General features: G+C 30.3%; 1 protein-coding gene across 3 annotated transcripts in view; it reads left to right on the plus strand.

Annotated features, from left to right (window-relative positions):
* The window catches only part of IntS3 (integrator complex subunit 3), a 66,755-nt gene that overhangs the window by 29,631 nt on the left and 15,041 nt on the right, over window positions 1-22,083 (plus strand). For all 3 annotated transcript variants that reach the window (XM_087168095.1, XM_087168096.1, XM_087168097.1), the window contains 8 exons: window positions 2,568-2,706; window positions 6,375-6,432; window positions 7,020-7,120; window positions 8,905-8,949; window positions 9,144-9,387; window positions 15,575-15,634; window positions 15,722-15,790; window positions 15,884-15,959. In XM_087168095.1, coding sequence (XP_087024221.1) covers window positions 2,568-2,706; window positions 6,375-6,432; window positions 7,020-7,120; window positions 8,905-8,949; window positions 9,144-9,387; window positions 15,575-15,634; window positions 15,722-15,790; window positions 15,884-15,959 — 792 coding nt within the window. The remainder of the gene's footprint in view (window positions 1-2,567; window positions 2,707-6,374; window positions 6,433-7,019; window positions 7,121-8,904; window positions 8,950-9,143; window positions 9,388-15,574; window positions 15,635-15,721; window positions 15,791-15,883; window positions 15,960-22,083) is intronic.

The raw sequence follows: 22,083 nt of genomic DNA on the forward strand, positions 1-22,083 counted from the left end.
TTTATATATATATATATATGTGTATATATATCTGTTGTTGAACAGCTGGCCCAATTTTAGGGTTTACGACTTCTAATGTTCAACTCCATAGCCTTGTAATTTTAAACGCAACCCAGAAGACAAGGAAATTCCTGGATCAAGTATTGGGAGAAATTTGCCTTTGTGGAGGACTTTTTGATTGAACTAACCCGCATTTGCGTTACATGGGGAGATAAACCATGAGAACCTCCCACGGTTAGCCGGACTGCAAAGGGACTTTAACCCATGATCCGTGTACCACTGAGGATATTTTGTCAGCACTGTGGTCAGTGGCAGCTGGATGAGGATTCGTATCAACCAGCCATCACTGGGATTCGAACTGGGTTCTCCTCACTGGAAGGCGAATGCACTATCCCTTGAGCCATCGCGGCTCAAAAAAAGAAGTTGTGATTTTACTACTCAATGTTATTTCGGATTACAATAAGCATATGGGAGGTATAGACCTACTTGAGAATACCGTAGCTAAATACCGCATCAAGATTCATGGTAAGAAACTGTGATGGCCATTATTTACAAACATCATTGATAGCGTTATAGTAAATTTCTGGAAGCTACATAGAATTTTAACTAGCTCAAAAATATCACTTATAGACAATAGAACTTATATAGCCCAATTAAAATCTGAATCCAAGAATAATCCATCTGGTGAAAGTTTATTACAAGTTACCCATTCAAACAAAGGTTGTCCATCATCCGCAGATCTACTAATAGAAGTACGGACTGATAGAATCGGACATACAATAAATGGGCATGGGGGAAAAAGAGCCAACAGATTATTATTATTTTTTTTTTTCTTTTTTGTTCTTCGACTTAGAAGATGCCGGAAGTGTTGCTCATTTATCGTTATCCAGTGGGCACCTGTGAACCAAAGTCACGGAGGCGAGCAACATTACCCACTCTACACTGCCACAAATACCCATTCATAGGGTGGGCCACATTCATTCACACATTAGAAGACAGCACAAAGAGAGAGAAACATCTATGCCCAGAGCGGGATTCGAACCCGCAGCCATTGGCTTCGCAGTCAGACACGCTAACCACTCGACCACCTGGCCAGCCAACAGATGATGTAAAGTGTACAAGAACCACACGATTAATTTATGCATCAAATGCAAAGTCCATTTGCATTCAAAATGCTTCGATTGTTTCCATTAAAAATATAAGCGTTGAACTAAACGAATTTTTCATTGATTCGGGCAATGGTGTGTATACGCACAATTTTGTTTCTTCAATAAAATATAATTTTTCATGCGCAAAACTTATTTTTTATCTTAATGAATGTAATTTAAACATATTTCAATGCAAATAATACCACATTTTATGAAATTTCTATCCTTGGCCTAAAATGGGTTAATGAAGGACAATACTGAATATGAAGTGATTTATATATCAATTCACTTTAAATATCGAAATATCACTTTTACTCTCAATATTACTAATCTTAAGTTGTTTTTTTTTTAATAATTTTTTAATTTTAAAGGGGGGAGTTAGTATTATCGGGGGGGGGGGGAAGTTAGTACATGCTATCATTTGATACTAAGGAGGAAGAGTTCATCTTTTAGGATTGAATCATGTCAGAAATTATGATCAACACTCATTAAATTAATGATTCAATCTGAAAAATTAATCAAACTCTTTGTCTTAAGAGTTTAAATATAAGTAATTGGATCATAATTTATTTAAATGAAAATATCTATTAATTTAAATATATGTGAAATTGGTTATATTTAGGAGAGGAAAACAAAGGGAAAAAAATGAAAGTCTGCTTCTAAGTCAAAATAATATTATTTTTTAGGAAAATGATTTTATGATTAAATGATTTTTTTTAATAAATACATATTTATTTTTGTTAAAAAATGCACCTTTAAATATTCATTTTCTAATAATCTTCAGCATAAAATATAGAAAAAATCTTTTAAGCTGTTATCAAAAAATAATTTTTTTAGTTTACTTTTTTTGAAAAAAAGAATGAGTAAAAATTACTTTTTGTAATATACACATAAAATAGTATAAGACGGCAACTTAAAAATTTTTAACGATCAAATTTAGTTATTACATGATATTACAAATTTTGATAAACTTTTACGGTGTTAAGTGATCTGTGAGGAAGCACTCTGCCCTTTTTTATTTGTTGGGAAAACTCTGCATTTACACCTCATGATTGGTTATCAATTCAGGTTTGATTTCCTGCCTGCATAGCTGTTATACTGTTTGGTTATTTTGTAGCATGATTTTGTTTGGAAAGATAACTGAGTGCAGTCACCAAAAACTGGCACCCCAAATGTAAAAACAACAGAAAAGGTTCATCAGGGTACTCCCTGATGAACCCCTTTGACTCTAGCCTCTAATATTTAATAATATATATTAGCAATTTTTTGCCAATATGTACTTTCTATTTAATATTTTATGTTAATAACGGTAAGTATATTAACAGTTATAATTGTTTATAAGCAAAATACTAGCTTGTTTCATTACTAAACTTGTAAATGAAAGCCATGCTTCTATTTTACTTTGTGAAATCTTTTCAGAAAAACTTCGTAGTGGCCGAGACATGAAATTTCGACCAATCCGAGAAACTACTAAAGTTGACCAAAGAGTAATTGAAGATTTGATTCAACAATTAAATGGAAATATAAAGCAACATATCCTAAGTTTACAAGATGAAAAGTAACTAGTTTTTTTATTTTATTTTTATTCTTATTGTGTCCATTATGTGATTTTTAACATTTAAAGAAAACTATTTTTGCCCATTAGAATAGCTTGACCAGTATCCTTTCAGTATCTACAGATTTTTTTTGAAAAGCCACAATTTACGTTTAAAAAAATTTCACTTGGGAGTTTTTTTTTCTTTCTATTTTTTCACTTACATTTAAACAGTAATTAATACTTTTTAAAACTTCAAAATTAATCATATGAGAGAATAGATCAATATCAAATTGAAAATAGTTCAGAGATAGTCTTAATACTGTCGAGTGAGAAGGCCTTTATATCCCCACTTTCTGTTCAATAGAAACCAAGATAATGAATTAATAAGACTAATATACCTCCCTAAAGTGCAATAAAAAAACTAAAAGATAAAGCATTTAGTTGGGATTAGAAATAAATGTTTAGTCTTTAGTTAGGAAAAAGAATAAATGTGTAGTCCTGAAACTGAAATGAGGGGATAGCACAGGCTATTGGCCTTGACAAAATTTCTAAATACTTTTTGTGTTCAAAACCATTTAGAATGCTGGTAAATGTATATTTGATGAACAATTAAACAATAGCGAGAATAATTTTACAATATTTTGTGTTGAAATTCTATTCATTTGAATTAAAGTATTATGATGTGAAATTTTTTTTAAAAAATAAGCATCTTTTTTTCCACTTTTTAGATATGCTTTAATTTTATTATTTGTATCATATCCATGTCTTTTGGTGCATATGGTGTATATTTTTTTAAAATTTGTGTTCTGGTGAAATTTTCAAATTTTTTTTGCAAATCTTCCTTGAATTTCGATCCTTTTCTCCAGCAACTAACTTACAGGGTACGTTCTGAAAATTCTTCAAAATAGTTTCCTTGTGCTTCAATATGCTTGCGGAGACGATTCTGACGCGCCTGGAAGGCACCCTGGAATTCCTCGACAGGAATACCTCTCAGGAACCTTGTAGCATGATCTTGGATGTTCTCCACCATCTGTCCAGGGCTTTCCCTTCAGCTCTCTTTTCAGTCGGGGGAGCAAGTGCCAAGTCAGGGCAATAGGGAGGCTGGGCACCAAGGGGGTCTTACTTTGGGTCAGGTAGTTTTTACTCCTCCGTCAACACCTTTGGCACAATCTTCGCACAGACCTTTCGCATTTGCAAATCCTCTGTCACAATCCCATGCACCACACATTTTGACAAGTTCAGGGTGTTAGCGATTGACTGAATGCTTAACCGACCGTCTGACTTCAAAATTTCATGCACACGCCAGACATTATAATCGGTTCGGGCTATTGTTGGGCGTCCAGAATGAAGCTCGCCTGTGACCTTCTCCCGACCCTCATTGAAGGCCTTGTGCCACCTTCCACACTGAGATATCAAAATGCGTTTCACCTTAAAGCGTCTTGAAGCATGTGATGAGTTTCCATCGCATTCGTCCCAAACCGCACACAAAACTTTATTGTGTACCGCTGTTCCAGTGAACACTCATTCACGCTGTGACTCGATCAAAAAAAAAAAAGACTCAGCGCAAAGTCACGTCCTACTGCTCAGAGCGACCTGAGACCAGGCGCGTTTGGAAGGTCAAGTCCCTCACCACATTTTTAGACCAATCTGAGTGCACTGCGATCGATAGTCGCATCACAATAAAATAATGTGCATTACTTTCAGAACCCACCCTGTATAACCCTAACCATGATTATTGGTAAGCATAGCAAGTCATCTCGTTGTCTTTTTTTGTTGTTTAATTATGTTAAAGCTGATAAATCAGGACTTGTTCATGCTAATAAACTTGGCGAGTCATGATATCTTTTTTTCCTAATTATATTCTAGCTGATTAACCATGATTTCATGACTTGCCTATGCTAAAACAAAAAATAGAATAAAGAGTGAACATGAATAGTGAATTACTTAGCAATTCTTAAACACTTTTCTCAAACATCTATTGTGATGAACACTAATAGTGCCCTGTTAAAGGTTGGGTAACAAAATAATATATTTTTTTTAAAAAACAAAAGAAATGGCTGAATTTTTAAATAATAAAAGAACTGACAAAAAGTAAACGTTAAAGATGGCACGTGATTAACAAAATTATAGTTGCTTGCCGCACTGCGATTTGTGTTTTGCTTTAGAACCCTTGACGATAAAAATACAATCAGAATTAACAATAATTAGGGTGATCAAGAAGACATACCTTTTTGAAGCACAATGATGATGAAGTTATAGCAGACCTAAAATTAATCCATGAGTCAAAAATTGAAGGAGTCCAAATTTTGGGCACTAACATTTTATTATTGATGAAGATTCTTAAAAACTATGGCACATCATCTTACTATTGGTATAAATGGCACAGTAACTTATATTTTGGAGAATTCAAGAAGAAAAAAAAAATCATCTACACAGGTACAACCGATGGACACCTGGAGCGGTAGACCAAACACGATGATCAACCTCACCAAAAAGACAGAAGCAGAAGGATATCAGTAGGATTTACTTACATGGCAGCAATGGAGTTTAGTATTTGATGAGTAGAACAAACTACATACAAAAATGAGCGGATTAAAAACTTTCAAAAAGAATGTAGAGCCAATTTGAATCTTTTTGTTTTTTTCGTAAACATGATGAATGATAAAAATACTTTTACTACATTTGCCGAGTATTTAAAAATCCGTTGTAGAAATCATAGCTGCATGGCAAGATAAGCCACCACAACATGTCGTCGGCCCTGACGCTATCTCAAAAAAATATATTCCATTCTTCAAAAGAAGGGGGGAACCTACAAGGAAGCAGCGTTAACTAGGAGTAGATTAAAAATATCGAATGCACTCTTCATCTTTCGCACCTCACTTTTATGCAAAAAAAGGCTTCAAATTGAAGTAGAATTACTTGTTTCTGAAAGTTATAGTTAAATTATCTAAATTTTACAAGTTGAGATGTTACATCTATATTTATTTTAAAAGTTACGGTTAGGAAAGACATCAAGCATTTGCAGTTGAGACGCTGAGATGAAAGATACCGGCAAGCAGGTGTTATTCCAAGTAAAAAAGGGGTTGGAAGCGAAAGGAATTTCCGGGGGAGAGTGTCTCAATTGCATTAAAGCTTAAGTGGCAAGAAGAATCGGATCAGCAAATTTTAAAATTTTGTATCAGGAATTAACAAATTTAGAAAATGATTTTAAATTAGACTTGTGACTCGATGTCACATCTATGATACCTTCGGATGAACTAAATATTATACTGCTGCAAAAATTTCCTTGACAGTCGGCTTATTGTATTGAGTTCTATTATTAAATGTGACCTGTGATATGAAGTTTTTTATGTGCTGTAAATTCTTTTAGTATGGTGTTCATAGCAACTAGATAATCATTATTGTGATCAATGAAACCAATTTTTCACTCATTTCCAAATAACTAACTTCAATACTAATGTATGTATTAATAAGGAAAATTTCTGTATATCTCCAACCTTTTTTTACATTGCTGTATCTTTTTCCTCAAAAAAGTAAAAAAATTCCCTTCATTTTATTATTACTTTACTTATTTTACTGTTTAGTTTGAAGGATATTCTGACACTGAAGTAAGTTATCAATTATTTTATGAAAATGTTTGATTTCTTGGAGTAATTGACTGAAATAATGTAAATTTATCTTTATTTTAGAGACTGTGAAATAAGATGTGAAATTATGGAAAAACTATTAGAAGCAGTACTTCAAGAAGTAAGTATAAAACCATTTCTAATTTTTTTATTGTATTTTGAAAATCTATGTTTAGATAATTGTATTTGCGAAAACTAGTTTCGTTACATTTTATTATTGAAAATATCTTCTAAAAGTCAACAACAGTTTCAATACATTTTAAATATAAAAGTATACAAATTATATACCAAAAAGAAATTTGCTTGCAATTTAATTTGCTCTTAGTAATATTGGACTAGGAAAATATATTTTCAATTAGTGACCCAATTTAATATTATTTTTAAAAATATTTCTAGCCATATCTAAATTCTCTTATTAAAAATTATTTTATTTATATTTATTTTAAAAGATTGTGAATGATTAAATTTATTATCAACTAGTTACTCCCATTCCCTCAGTTCTCTAAAGTATCAAATTCCCATCGATAAATTAAGGAACCAAACATTTTTCTTAACCAATTATTAAAAAACAGTCAGTTGTGCACTTTATTTTCCATTAAATGTCTCGTATGTTTAAATTAAATTATTTCTTTACTTAATTAAAATACAAAATGATTTTTTTTTATTTGTCTGTACATTTTGTTTAAAATGCTATTTTATTCCTTTCAGGAATTTGACCAAGATATAACATCAACTTTAGGTTTATGTTTAGCTCAAATTCTATCAGATGAATTTGTTAGGAAAATATTTCCAACTGAGGTTGATGATGAGTAAGTTTCTGAATATCATTTTTTGCACATTTTACTGCTTTCTAAATATGTATCTATATATAAATGCTGTGATTTTCTTTGATTTTCTAAAATTTTGAAAACACCTAGTAGAATTATTTTTATGGTTTCTTCTAATACCTTTAATTTTATTTATTCGTTAGACAATTCATTGATATTCATGATAAAGCAATGTATGCCAAAATGAATAAAACAAAATAATATCCTCAATAATTTGGAAGGTACCTCAAATTTCTTTCCTAATTCCCTTGCTCGTCATTTCAAACAGAGATGGAAAATTTTCTTGGACATTTTCAAATCTAGATATTTTATTGTTTACTAATTTTTTTAACTGTAATTTTTTACTCCTCAAAAAAAGATATTTGTTTTTACACTTTTTTCTACTTTTGTAAACACGATTCAAAGTTACATCCACAGAATTTATAATACTGTGATCTCTGTCCACGCATTTTAAAATCACACATTATATTTCATATTGAAGTGATTTAAAAACCACACTTCAAGATTTATATTATCATGATTTAAAAATCCCACAAAAGGAATATGGTTCCTGATATAAAAATCCTTTACTGGTATGAGTATCTTGTTCCAAATGGGAGAATAATTTAAGCATTTATCAAAAAGGATAGCTCTTGTATTTTAAATAAAATATTAAACTTGCAATATTGGTTTGTTGATGTTACCATTTAGTTAAGGCACAATATTTTTCACTGTTTTCTCATTCATGTATTCTTTTCCTAACATGAAATGTATCTGTAGTTATTTTAAAGTTTCTAAGATTTTATACTTAATTCATACTTGCTTACCTAAAAATTCTAGTTTCTTATCACTGTATTTAAAGTGGTAGACAAACAATACATTGTTCTTAAAATTTGTCGAAACTTATGAGACCTTCGCGTCATTTATGCATGTAACATCTGACTTATCTATCAGGGTGCGTAGCGTTTGTAAAAAGTACTTAAAGGTGCTTTTTTGGGGATTTCGTTTTTAAAAGCTTTTAAATGTGCTTTTTTCAGCTGGCGTTTTTAAAAAGTGCTTTTTTTCCGCATAATTTTTTTCCCCCTTCAGTGATATCTGGTGGATCCCATGCATTTCGCGAAAAATGGGGAGTTTGCTACGTAATCATTCACGGGGACTTCATGTCGTACCCACGTTATGACTTGCACGTGCGCGCACACTTGAAACCGAAATCCGAGTGCTCCAATTCGGATAGAGAATATCAGATCCTTATAAAATCTTTTTCTTTTTAATTTATTTTAATTTTGTTCTTGTTTATTTTATTTTACTTCTAACACTTTTTTTGACGTAGGGGGTAAGGGTACTTTTGCTCTGAGTGCAGGGTCAAGTTGAATTCACTCGGTGATGTGGGAAAGTACTGATTGTTTCGATTTACGCCCGTTTCTTGTTTTTTTTTTTTTTTTTTACGCTAAGACTGTTTATAAAAAGTTTTTGTTTTTCAATAATATCATTGATTGAATATGAATTTCTTGAGTGCTTGAAAATTTTTGTAAAGTGCTTGAAAAGTTTTTAAAAAGTGCTTATTTTTGATTCAAAGATTGGTCTATGTATTATGTCCATCAAAATCATTTTTAAAAAAATTATTAAATAAAAAAGCAATTGGTGTAGTATTTAATTTTCTACCACTTTAAATATTTGAGAGAAATCTTGTGCCAAATGCCATGGAACTCAGTGAGTATACTGATGAAGTGTTTTATTCAATCTGAAATGATTTAAAATGTTACTAATTTATAAATATATATTTTTAGATCAATTGAAGACTCTATTGGTACACCTCTTTTTGTAATGTTTAGGTAAGTAAAAATTAAAATTTATCAAGATAAATATTTAAATTATTGATGTATTAAATATAAGAAATTTTTTTTTCATTTACAAACTTAATTATATTATTAATTAATTTAATTATATACTTAATTTAACTGAAACCAACCTATATAACCTCTTTAAAGTGTTGTCAAGCAATTAATTTTTCTTTTTATCTCTTCAGAAATCTTTGTCAAACGCCTCCTGAAGATCCAAACAGACAACCTCTATTGAATATATTAGCAGAAATGTCCATGCACCAAAATAGGCTTGGATATTTATTGCTTTATTTTCTAAAAGCTAGTAAGATTCAAGAAAGTAAAATGTCCACTTATAAAGACTATGTAAATACTCAAGGTTCATGGGCTCCAGTAACGCGGAATAGTGAATCAAAAGACTTGGCTACTTGTTTACTCAATGATTTAAAGGTATTTTATCTTTTACTTATACCTTCTTACATTAAATATTACTTTTATCTCATTTTAGCTTGTATTCTGTCATTCTATTCAATGGATAACACTGGATTTGTTTTCTGTTACTTGAGATTTTTTTTTAGATACTTTGGTATCTGATTTCAAATCTGAAATTAGATTTGCTCCTAAAACTACTGATTTTTTTATTAAAATGACATTTTTAGTCTATTTTTTATCGAAATGTACAAGTTAAAAAGCTTTATGTATAACAGAAGTTAACATAACATAATACTGATATTCTATTTAATGGATAACACTGGATTTGTTTCTGTTGCATGAGATTTTTTTGGATACTTCCGTATCTGATTTCAAATGTGAAATTAGTTTTGCTTCTAAAGCTACAGATTTGTTTTTAAAAATGGCATTTTTAGTCTATTTTTAACAAAATGTTCAAGGTTAAAAGCATTATACAGTACTAGTCAAAAGTTTAGACTCACTCTTGAATTTTGACACATAGCAGTATGAACTATAATTTTATGTATAATTTATGAATTTTGTCCAATCTTGTATTCTTCGAAATATTCTCCTTTAGCCTTAATCACAGCAGTGCATATTTTTTATTCTATTAGTTTTTGCAATGTTCTAATTGAGATCTGGTTCCAGCAACTAAGCTAAGATTCCCAAAGTTTGTTTTGATTGGCATGTCACATTTTTCTAACATTTCTATGGAGTTAATCCAACAATAGCTCAATATACTGATATTGAGCTATTGTTGGAGGCCAATCCATGTATTTCAGTATTTTCTTTTCCTTTTATGCAATGTAGTTTCTACACTATTTTTCTGAATGTTTCGGATCGTTATCTTGCAGAAAAACAAATCCTTGACCGATGATTTTTTGTCCACATGGAAAAGCATAACGCTGCACTACTTTGCGATAATATTTTTGATCCTTAATTAACTCTACTTTCACAAGATCTCCAACTTTGTCACTAGTAAAACCTCCCCAAACCATAACTGAACGTCCACCATGCTACACATTTGTAGTAAACATTGATTTGTCATACGTTCACCAACTAAACGACAAATATACTGCCTTGCCCTCGTAAATAACTCAAATTTTGACTTGTAAGCAAAATGTTTGACTGCTGTTCTAAAGACCAGTTAACATGTTTTTTAGCTCGTTTCATTCATTTAATTGTTTTTTTTTTTTTTTTTTTTTTTTTTTTTTTTTTTTCAAAAAGTTTTCTAGCAGATACAAAATTTTTTAAACTATAGTCCAGTAGTCGATGTTGTACCGTAGTTACTGACGCAGTTTTCTGCCTTGTAGCATTCAATTCCTCACGGTTTTATGCTTCTACCGCTTACTTTAAACGCAGATAAACTTATCCTCACGTTTGGACGTTATTCTTGATCTCCCTGATTGTTGAGTCCTCTTATTTTGGCCAGTTTCTTTCTTCCTTTGCAAAGTTCTGAAAAGAGTGTAATGGGAAACATTAGTTTTAGAGGCAATTTGTCTACTTGAATGGCCTTCTTCATGAATTGCAGTAATAATTGCGCGGGTTTCATCTCTTATTTCTGGTTTTGGACACATATTTCTGTAGTTAATTGTATAAAATAAAGTCATTCATGTAGATGAAGGCTATTATATCCATATTTTAAATATGTACATGAACATAACTTATAATGAACTTTACAGAAGATTAAATTTTAAGTAATTTTTGTACTATTTATAATCACTTTCGTTCATTTCATATTCAACTACCGAATAGATGCAAAATGATAAAATAGTGAACAGTTTTTAATGGACACAGCGTTTTGCGAATTTTGTTGATGTTTATGTTTGATAAATCACACATTTAAGAAATATTTAACTATTTTTTAAAGTTTTTAAATAAATACAAGTGAGTGTAAACTTTTGACCAGTACTGTATATAACAGGGGGTCACATAAATGTTGTGACAAACTGTTAGAGAAGTTTAGGGCGCATCATCAGCATTAAAATTGCGTAGGAACCCATGCCCCAAAATGTTGTCCTAAAATGCAAGGGGGGTGTTCCTTATTAGAATTTAACTGCAGAAGTGCACGAAGAATAAAGAAGCCCCCTTAGCAGCATATGACAACATTTTCAGGCAAGGGATCTTATGCAATTTTAATCATGATGTGCGCTAACTCCGTAGCATTTATGTGATTCCTGTTAAATATAACGCCTTTAAACTTGTATATTTTAACAAAAATGAAGCTACAGATTTTTAAAATCTGTAGCTTCAAGAGCAAACAGGGTATCTGCGCACCTGGAAAGTCATGAATTTCAGTATTGAACAAAATTTATCATGAAATGTCAGGATTTTCACTATTTTTTTTAAAAAAAAATCCTGAAAAGTCATGGATTTATGTTTCCAAGAAATCTAATTTTTAAAACGTAATCCCCTCCCCCAATTTCATCTTGTTCCAAATATTTGAATTCCTAACAAAATCACCACTTAGTCATATTTTAATTGAATACGAAATGATTTTATCATTTTTAAAAAAATTATGGTGTTCTTTCAAAAAATTGAACGAAAAAACATCATTTCTAGAGCGAATTAAGTTTTAAACTTCTGTGATTTAAGTATTTTTAATTTTATCAATTTAAAATTCTAGTTGAAGCAAACCAGTCATTGGCGAATTTTTTTTAATTCTGAAATGAGAACAGAAAAATCAGGAGTATTTCTTTCCTTTCTGATGGACAAGAAAAGCATCTTAAGAATATAATTCTGCAGAAAAAAAATTATTTGCTTTTGTATTTTTTTTCAGCTATATTATTGTTTCAACTCTTTCTTTACTCTGTTTTTTAAATTTAAAATCTATAAATATGAAGATGCAGAGTATAACAGTTTTGGTTATACCTATCATTTCAATTAATGTTATTATAATGCTTATTTAAATTTATTGTTGTGTTTTTGTCGGAGAAAACAGTAAATTCGTTAAGTCGTGAAAAATTCGTGGAATTAGTCATGAAAAGTCATGAATTTGAAAATCTAAAATGTATCAGATACCCTGAGCAAAACTAATTTCAGATTTGAAGTCCCTCCACCAGAATTAGGCAAGATCAAGTATCTGTATAATTGTTAAAAAAAATTTGTTTCCCAGTGTAATTTTTATCAGGATGACTTGGTATAATTTTGTGTAAAATTTTTACAAGGTACATTCTCTGATTCAAATTTGATGACTTATGAGATGAGTCCTCTACAGCCTTCTTTTTCTGAATATAATTTTTTTTTGCGTTATTTATTAAAAAAAATAACTCTGTTTACAGTTAAAATATTTTTTATTAGTGATTGTTGTTAATAAGCACAAATTGTCATTTAAAATAACTTAATTTAGTAGCATTATTTGATAATATTTATAATAATTATGATAAATTGGATGATTGGGGTAATTACCCTACAATTAACACTAATTTCCCCCATCTATGAGAGCAATATTTGATGTAGTTCATTGTACAGTGAATTCGCGATAACTCGAATCTGATAGGACTGACGAAAAACTTCGACATATCGGAAGTTCGACTTACCGTTAGTTTCGGTTTTGGACTTTCAAAATATTGTCGGATTATTTAATTAATGCTTATTAATTACAAATCTTCTAAATGTTTACAATATTTAAGATCATTTTTCTGACAAGCCATTTACGATAAGACTGTTTGAAGCACTTTATGATACCCTGGTCCATCGGCTGCAACTTTGCTGTTGTGTTTGGCGGGAGAAACAGCAAGTTTACTGCTTTCAAATTAGGTAGATCACTATGCGCTGTGCATTTATCCATTAAGAGAATCACTTTTCTTTTTTTTAGCGAAGAATTTCCGATCCAATTTTCTTACATAGTCTTCAAATAAAACTGATGTTATCCAAAACTTTTTGTTAGATTTGCAATCCAAAGGATACGTTTTTACATTCTTGAAACATGGGGGTTTTGGGTATTTACCGATAACAAGTAAGGGCAATTTCTCTGTCCTAGACGCATTTCGTTCAACTAGGACAGTCAAACGTTCCTTGCACATTTTGCTCCCCTGAGCAGTTTTCATCCTTAAACATCATAGTCTTATTTGGAAGACATTTAAAAAATAAACCCATATCATCAATATTGAAAACATCATTTTTACTGTATCCTTGAAGTAAATTTGGTAACGTTTCATTTAACCTATTTTCACATACTTCAAGAGGGACAGCTTTAGCTTCTCCATGAAGAGTGCGAAAGACATTGTGTGTATTTTGCAAAGAAAGGGGCAAGATATCAGCTCCAAGGTTTTTTTTTCTTGCTTTAAAAGATCCAAAAAAATCGAGTTAAAGGGAGTAAAATTCGAGTAATCGAGAATAATTAACATGAAATTGAGGATAAAAGGGTCGGGACCTCATAAAAAAATCGAGTTATAGTAATATTCGAGTTATCGTACTTCGAGTTATAGCGAATTGACTGTAGTAAGTAATTTACATTTTGCAATAGATGTGGAAATACTAATCACACTAGCTTTTAGTTTTAAAAAAAAAATCATAATTGAATGTATCACAAAATATTTATTATTAAGATATGTTAGATCTTTTAATATATGTGCATTGTTAGAAGCACAATTTTGAATCAAAATGTTCAAGGATTCTTGATTTTACCTCAAGCTTTATAAATTTTTTAAAAAAATAAAAATTAGACTATCTATTATTTTATCTAACAATTTATTGACATAAATCGTCAATGTATATTGAGATTTGTAACATCATAATTAATGTGATTTGATTTAAAGTTTGACTGTATTAATTAGACTTTTTGTAAGGTGTGGAAAATGTTTATTATTCGCTCAGGCACTGTATAAAATTAATCAGAGTACACAAATTTTGCTTATTTTCTTATGCATTAATGTTTATACAGTAATCAAAGTTATAAGGTTTAATGTCTAATTAAGAAATTTGGAAAAAAACTTAAAGAAATGTTTCTTCATGAATATGTCTGCTAGATTTACAAAATCAAAAGTACACTGGTGGACAAAATTAAGACAACATCAGAATTGGACACAGCTTCAATGGGCTAATGTTCTCTTCACCGATGAGTCCAGATTCAGTCTACAACCCGATTCTGGACGGTTATTGATATGGAGGGAATCTGGAACCTGATACCATCCCAGCAACATTATCGAAAGGGACCATTATGCTGGTGGAGGACTCGTGGTTTGGACAGGGATCATGCAAGATACCCGCACACCGCTCCATGTGTTTGACAATGGTTCCGTGAATGCCCAGAGGTACAGGCAGGAGGTCCTAGAACCCTATGTGTGTCTTTTCAGGGGCGCTGTTGGCCCTGAATTAATTTTTATGAACGACAATGCGCGACCACATAGGGCTCTCATGGTTGATGAGTATCTGGAAAGCTAGGATATTCAGTGAATGGATTGGCCAACCAAATCCCCTGACTTGAATCCTATTGAACATGCTTGGGATGCTATTGTGATGCGCCAACCTCCCCCCAGAACCATTCTGGAGTTAAAAATTGCTCTGGTGGAAGAATGGAAGGGTCTCCCACAAGTCCTCCTTAACTCCCTTATTAATAGCATGCATACTCGTTGTGCATGCTGTCTGTCAGGGGTGACCATACACCATACTAGAGGCAACACACACTGTACCAGCCTGACTTTTATAGTCATCTTTTATCCTTAAGTTCAGACTACATTGGATTTATTGACAATAGGTCTTCCCAGTGAATTGCACTTTCATTTTTGTTTTACATACTTTATTATCATGGAATAGGCTATATCCATACCAAATTTCATTTATTTATATTCAGTATTTTTTGAGATATTTGGGAAAATGTCTTCCATCTCTTAATTTTGTCCACCTGTGTATGTACTGTATATAATAAGGTTATAATGTGTAAATAATACAGATCAATTGATATTGAATGTCATAATGAATTCAAAAAATTTCATCAAATTAAAAAAAAATTCAATAATTGCCTGTTATTTTAAACTCTTAAGTGATAAAATCCTAATTAGGGGGGAGGTTGATTGAGCAACCTTATTCCCAAGCATTCTGGCTGCTGTCTTAAAAAACTATTAAAAGCTGAAAATCCACATAATTGTATATATATACTGTTTCAGTTAGCATTTGAAATTTTCATACAAATAATTACTATTTGCCAATAGTTGTTGTTTTTTAATGTTTTCTATTTGTTATTCAGATGTGCCAAGAAGATGATGTACGCATGTTTTGTTATATAATACCAGATGTTTATGCGCAAGTATGTTTTGTGTTTATTGCTCTTTTTTTTTTTAAATATACGTCCGTGATGTAGTTTATTAAAAAAAGTTCTGAATTCCTTTTTCAGTTTAGTCAAATTGCATCTGGAAATGCAGAGCTTCTGAATTTAATTGTATCTTGTATAGATCCAACTCAGGTATTTCTTTCTTCTTTTTTTTTCATAAAGAAAAAGAAACATTTTTCAAAAAATTTATTTGTGATAATTTTGTTTGTGAATTGTTTTTTTCAGCTTCAAGACCTTATATGCCTTATTTTACAAAAGAACATAGTTATGTTTAAAAAGGACTCCTTTCTTTCTGTACTTAGTAAGTATATCATTAGCTGAATACCTCAATTAATAACAATTAGCTATGATGTGTGTTACAATTAATTGGATACTTGCTAGCTACATTATGTGACAGTAAGCCAATCATACTTGTTATACAAGGATGATATTGTTTGCAGTTATCCAATTATATTTGATTCATCATGGTAATAAACAGCTGTAACTTTAACACGCCATGCACAACCACATGATTAGACACAACCATGTGTTAATTCCAAGTTCCCCATTGTGACGCAATTTTGTTTCTTTTTATCTTTTCTTTCCTGATTTTTAAAAGAAAAAAATAATATTTTGTAGTATTTTGCTATAAGTTTTAATACAATGGCCTGCTCATTTTCACATTGCAAACTGCTCTATTGAAGTTACATATTAATATTAATCCCGATGTTTACATAAAACTTAATATAAATACTATATATTTTAATTTTTTTTAATATTATGTACCTCAAATGCATATTTTAAAACAAATGTGTATTGCAGGTTGTTAAAATACTTTATACATAACTGGGTCAAATACAGTTCATAAGCAATCTGATAGCTTCTTAGCAAATGACCATTTAAACTACAACTCAAAATAATCAATGGAGATACATAATCAAAATTTGTTTATAATGGCTATTTGCATGAGTTTTTCTTACAGTTACTAACTCACAACTATTCCAGTTTTGTCTTAAGATTTTTTTTTTAAACATTTAAAGAATAAAAGTTTCCTCCTTGTAAATGATGATATGCAATGGGTACTCAAAATGAGTTTTTTAAGAATGACACAATTTTTATTTATTTTTGTATGAAACTCAAAATGAGCATTTTAAACATTGATTTAAAATAATGGCAATAAATTTGTAGTAATTAAACTTTTATCATACGTTATTATGTTGGTAAAAAAATATTTTATGGAAGCATAAAATATTTTTCATGTTTGTAAATACTTCAAAGGAACTTCTTAAATAAATTGAAGTCATATGTGAAATTCATTATTGGATTTTAAAAAGTATCAGCATATTAGTATGGCTGTTAAATTGGCTAAAAATCACTGCAAGGCATTAAATTTATTTATTATAATTTTTCTTTTTACTCTATTTTTTATGAAAGTGATTGCATTTATTCCATTGAAACCTTAAATATTTCAAATTGAAATATAAATCATTATCTAGGTAAAGCAAAGCTAATTTTGGCACTAAACTTGAGAATTGTGGCTGTAAAATTTAATTTTGAAACCCTTCCTATGTTGTATAATTACAAAATTAACAAAAAGAATTGGTGTTTTTAAAAGTTTTTATTTTCTGAAATTGTTAAGATAAGCAGTTTTCATATAAATTTTACTGCACATTTTAATTCTAATTTGTTGTCGTAGTTTTTGAACCTGAAGTTTCAGAATGAAAAATATTGGTATACATATAAAATTCTATTTGATCTAATCGTAATAATCAATTAGAAAGATTTTAAGTAATGCTTTATATCTAAGAGAGCTTCCTTTTTTAAATAGCTCTTCTAACTGAATTGAAAATTTTTTTGGTAATTTTTGTTTATTGTATGGGTGAGAAGTAAGTTTAAACAGATTACTTATAACTTCTTTTTATGACAAAATGTTGATTTTTTTTCACTTATTCAGATGTAGAAATTATTTATTAAAATTTAGGAGGACTTTGTTAGGAATATAATGACTAGTTAGGAATGCAAATATTTTAACAAGAGAGCCTCAAGAGCAAGCAAATATCAGCTCAAAGTTTCAAGTTCCAGTCATAGTCTCAATTAATTTTATTATCATAAATCAAATCCACTATTAAATTAAACATAATTATATTGGAGAAGTGTTTTGAAAGTTTAGCTATTCATTGATAAGCTTTCCTAGGGGTGGTTGTAAACCTGGTTTTCGTATCATCCTTTCGGGTCTAAAATCAAGGAGCAAGTCACACCATTTTTCTGCTTATCTCAAGATTGTTGGTTCACAAACTTCTACAAGTCAAAATCCTGTAATCTGTTGAAATGTTTAGAGTTCCATGACATGAAATTTTAATTGTGAAAATTTCTCTAAATCCTGCTAATGAGATGTTTACATACTTGAAATCTGATGTAAATTGGTAGAAACTCGCCAATTTGATTCTCTTGCCTTGGCAAATTTCCGCCATTTGGAATATTTGAAACTTTCCTGTAATCTGTGTATATCGTGATTCATGTTCACTCGATTTTAATATCTAACATAGATTTTCACATTTGCCTGATTTAAAAGTTAGATATTGCAATTCGTATTCACACTATTCAAAATTCGTACATCATAATGCGATATTACCTGATTTAAAAACCATGCATTATGATTCGTATTTAATAATCCTACACCTTCATTTGTATTTACACATTTTTAAAATCAATATCGCCATTTGTATTCACATGTTCTCAAAATCCAATATCCTGATTCGTATTTAGGCGTTTTTAAAATCAGTGTTGTAATTGGTATTCACATGTTCGTAATATTAAACATCGATTTTTATATTTTTAAACATGATTTAAAAGCTACACATTGCGATTCATATTCACGCGATCTAAAAATCTAATATTGAGATTCATATTTTAAAATCCAATGTTATGATTTTTGTAAGAACTAGTTTTTTTTCTGAAATTAGTTACTATAAAGATGTGATAATCTTCATTGGTTAAAAATTTAATTATAAATCTTAGTTCGGAAAATATTTATTTAGCATGTAAGGTATATAAATTAATATCTTTTCACTTTGTGTAATTATCACACCTGCTTAACTTTTGCAAAATACTGGCATGAAATGTAAAACATGCTAAAGGAAACAGATTCTTCTTGTTCAGCTATTTAATGTGAAACCAGCGTGAGGGTTTAATAAGTTTTTTTTTATTGTTATTGACTTTTACAAAAAGCATAAACATTCTGTAGGCTTTTACCATTTTTGGATCATCCATGTTGTGTTTTCATCTTATTATTATTATTTAAGCTTAATTTTTTTAACTTTTATTATCACTATTAATTGCTCCTTTTAAGTTCTAAAAGATTGAAAGGCTGGTGTCAGTATACTATATTGTTTGCTATCTTGAACATGGCTAACAGTTTTTCCTTTTGTAATAAAAATCTCTGATGCCAGACTTGCAATACTCTTCTAAAAAATAAGCTCCTAAAGTTGATTTAAAGGCTTGCCATGTGTGTATTTAACAGAATTTTACACTACTATTTTATCTGAGATATTATATTTTCAGGGTGCAAATTTTACATTTGCCCAATTGCCTTCAGCCAGTAACCTACTTTGACAGGCAAGTAGTTTTTGAGAACTTAGAATTACTTGCCCTCTATATTATATTTTTGCAAGTGGAATCTGTAACTTTTCTTTATCATTTTCTGGCTGACTTATCAATACATAGTATGTATATAAAATACATATCAGAGAGTTTGCCAAGACATATAACAAGCATACTTGAAATTAAACCATCTAAGTGTTCAATGTCATCGTATCTGATCATTAACTGGTGAGATTAGGTGTTTTTATTTTAAATCGTATGGGAAAAAAAGGTATTTGGTAATCAAAAGAGGTGAAATGCTTGGAAAATGGTTTTTTTATAGTATAGAAAGGTATAGATTTTATTTAAGAAAAAAATATTTGTCGGTTGTCTAAGTATAAAATGTAATGCAAGGATGCATAAATTCTATACTGCCATGTTATGAAATAACTTGATTTTTTAGTGTGAAAGATCCAATTAAAATTACTTACTTAAATCTTAATTAGAATTAGCCAATAAAATGATGTTTATAAGAGTGGCTAGTCAAAATTTACATATTGAAGCTACATTGAAGGTTTCTTGAGTCTGTACTAAGTAACGAATTATAAATTTGTTATAAAACTAAGAGATAAATGGTTCTCTCAGTTATGAATATTTTGTTGTTTAAATCTCTTGCTGAGTTAGTATGAGGTTTTACTGAAACACAAATGTTTGAAAATTCTTGTTGTTCGCAATGTGCTTTAAATTTGTTGTCACACGATACTGTATGTGTTATTGCCCATTTTCGATACGATCTACATTAATTTTTTATTACTTACTATAAAATTCATTGTAACATTAGTGTTAGTTAAAATAAATTGACAGAGCCAGGACCGACACTAAGCATTCATCACCTTGCCAAATGTGATAAAATCGTAATTTTGGCAAGACAAATTGTGTTTTAGCAAATGATTTTTTCTACCAAAAGGAAAAATTTATATTTCCCTAGATCCTAAAAGTTAGATCAATATGAATTTTCTGAAAAAGTCATTTATTTTTTATTCGATTACAGTAATTCCCCTTAGATATGTTGCAGTTTATCATAATATTACTTTTCTATTCTAAGAAGCTATTGAAAAAGCAGCCCAACCTATTCCTATTTCTTTGCCTCAATGAAGATAAAACATCTACATTTTGATCCTCTATCCAATTTATTGCTTATTTACTCCTCTCCAACTGTAAAAATGACCCTTGATTTGAATTTGTATTTTGGCTTAGAGATTTCAAGAGGAAAAAATTAATTCTAAAAATTTCTTAAGATTTGCCTTTTGAAATTTGACTAACACTTTTTATTTTTGACCAACTTACTAGTCAGTAAGTTGAAGTCCTTGACTCGATTCCTGCAGAGCCTATAATATCCACCGTTCTTTTCAACCTGTTTAAGTAAATTTAGAACGAAAATCATATTTGTGGCAAATTCTCCTGGTATGTTGAATATTATATTTTATTGGTGGCTTCTCAGGCAATATTAACTAAAGTAACTTTAATTATATTCATTTAAATATAAGTTTTGAATTAAACTGTAGATGCTTTTAAATTCTTATTGTCCTAATAAAAATCCATTGAGTCAAATTTTTTGTCTGATAAGCCACCGTAAAGAATTTTTAATATCAACCTATTTTTCTCTACTTGTGACTAATTTTTAGTCTTGAATATTTAATCTGAAACAGATGTGTATAATTTTAGAAACAATTTCGGAACCACCTAGAATCCCAGAAAGTCACATGATAGGCTACTTTAATGTGGTCATTATTACAGAAATAAGCAAATCTAAAAAGCATTTCCGATTGTGGGGAATATGATATAGTAACATATTGGGATGGTATTTGGGTTTGTGGTTAAAGTATTTTCTGTACCTTGCTAAATTTAAAGCCCTGAATTATCTTCCTAAGTAGCGTCACTTTTGTGCCACTTTTGATTTAGATTGGCTGTCACGGATCACATGGGTAAACAGTCACCATATTGGTGACTAGTTTGAACGGCGAAGTGTCATTGCACCTGATCTGTCATTTTTATTTTCACTCTTTTCCCCTTTACTTTATTTATTTCGCACTTTTAAAGCAATTAGGACAGGTTATTTTACATTTGGGCTCTCCAATATGCCAAATTCAGACTTTAAATTATATTGCCTTTTTATTTTTAAAGAAATTTCTTAATTACTATATTGAAAATTTGATTTATTTTGTTTTATTTTACAAAAGAAAGTTAAAAGCAAAGTTATGGATCAGATAATTTTACTGAATAGAATAAAAATAAAATAAATAATTTCGGACCGAAAAAAAAAAAAAAGAATTAAAGGAATAAATAGTAAATATTTAGGTTATCATCAAGAATATGAAAATTTGAATCAGTAAAAATTGGCGTTTAAGAGTAGAAACTCCTTATTTCTACGCTGAGAGTAGCATTCACCAAAAGGGCGGAGTGTCACTACTTAAGTTATGTATCCAGGGCTTTAGTTAAACTTACTAAGAATAAATACACAAACTATCATTGACATTTCATATTGCATACGCTTAAATTTATTGATTTATGTAGGAAAAAGAATTATGTTATTAGATAGGACTAGCACTTTATCTAATAAATTTTTCAAATAACTATTGAGCCGCAATGACTCAAGGGATGGAGTGTTCGCCTTCCAATGAGGTGAACCGGGTTCAAATACCAGCTATGACTGGTCAATACATATTCCGCATCCGTCTTGCACTGACCTCCGCGGTGACGTGAAATATCCTCAGTGGTAGAGGGATCATGGGTTAGAGTCCCCTTGCTGTCAGGCTAATCTTGAGAGGTTCTCGTGGTCTTCCTCTCTATGTACTCTCTTGATTTTT

Source organism: Parasteatoda tepidariorum, chromosome 7 (genome assembly GCF_982258835.1).
Source record: "Parasteatoda tepidariorum strain Cologne lab strain chromosome 7, Ptep-v5.0, whole genome shotgun sequence".
In the NCBI taxonomy this organism is placed as follows: domain Eukaryota; kingdom Metazoa; phylum Arthropoda; class Arachnida; order Araneae; family Theridiidae; genus Parasteatoda; species Parasteatoda tepidariorum.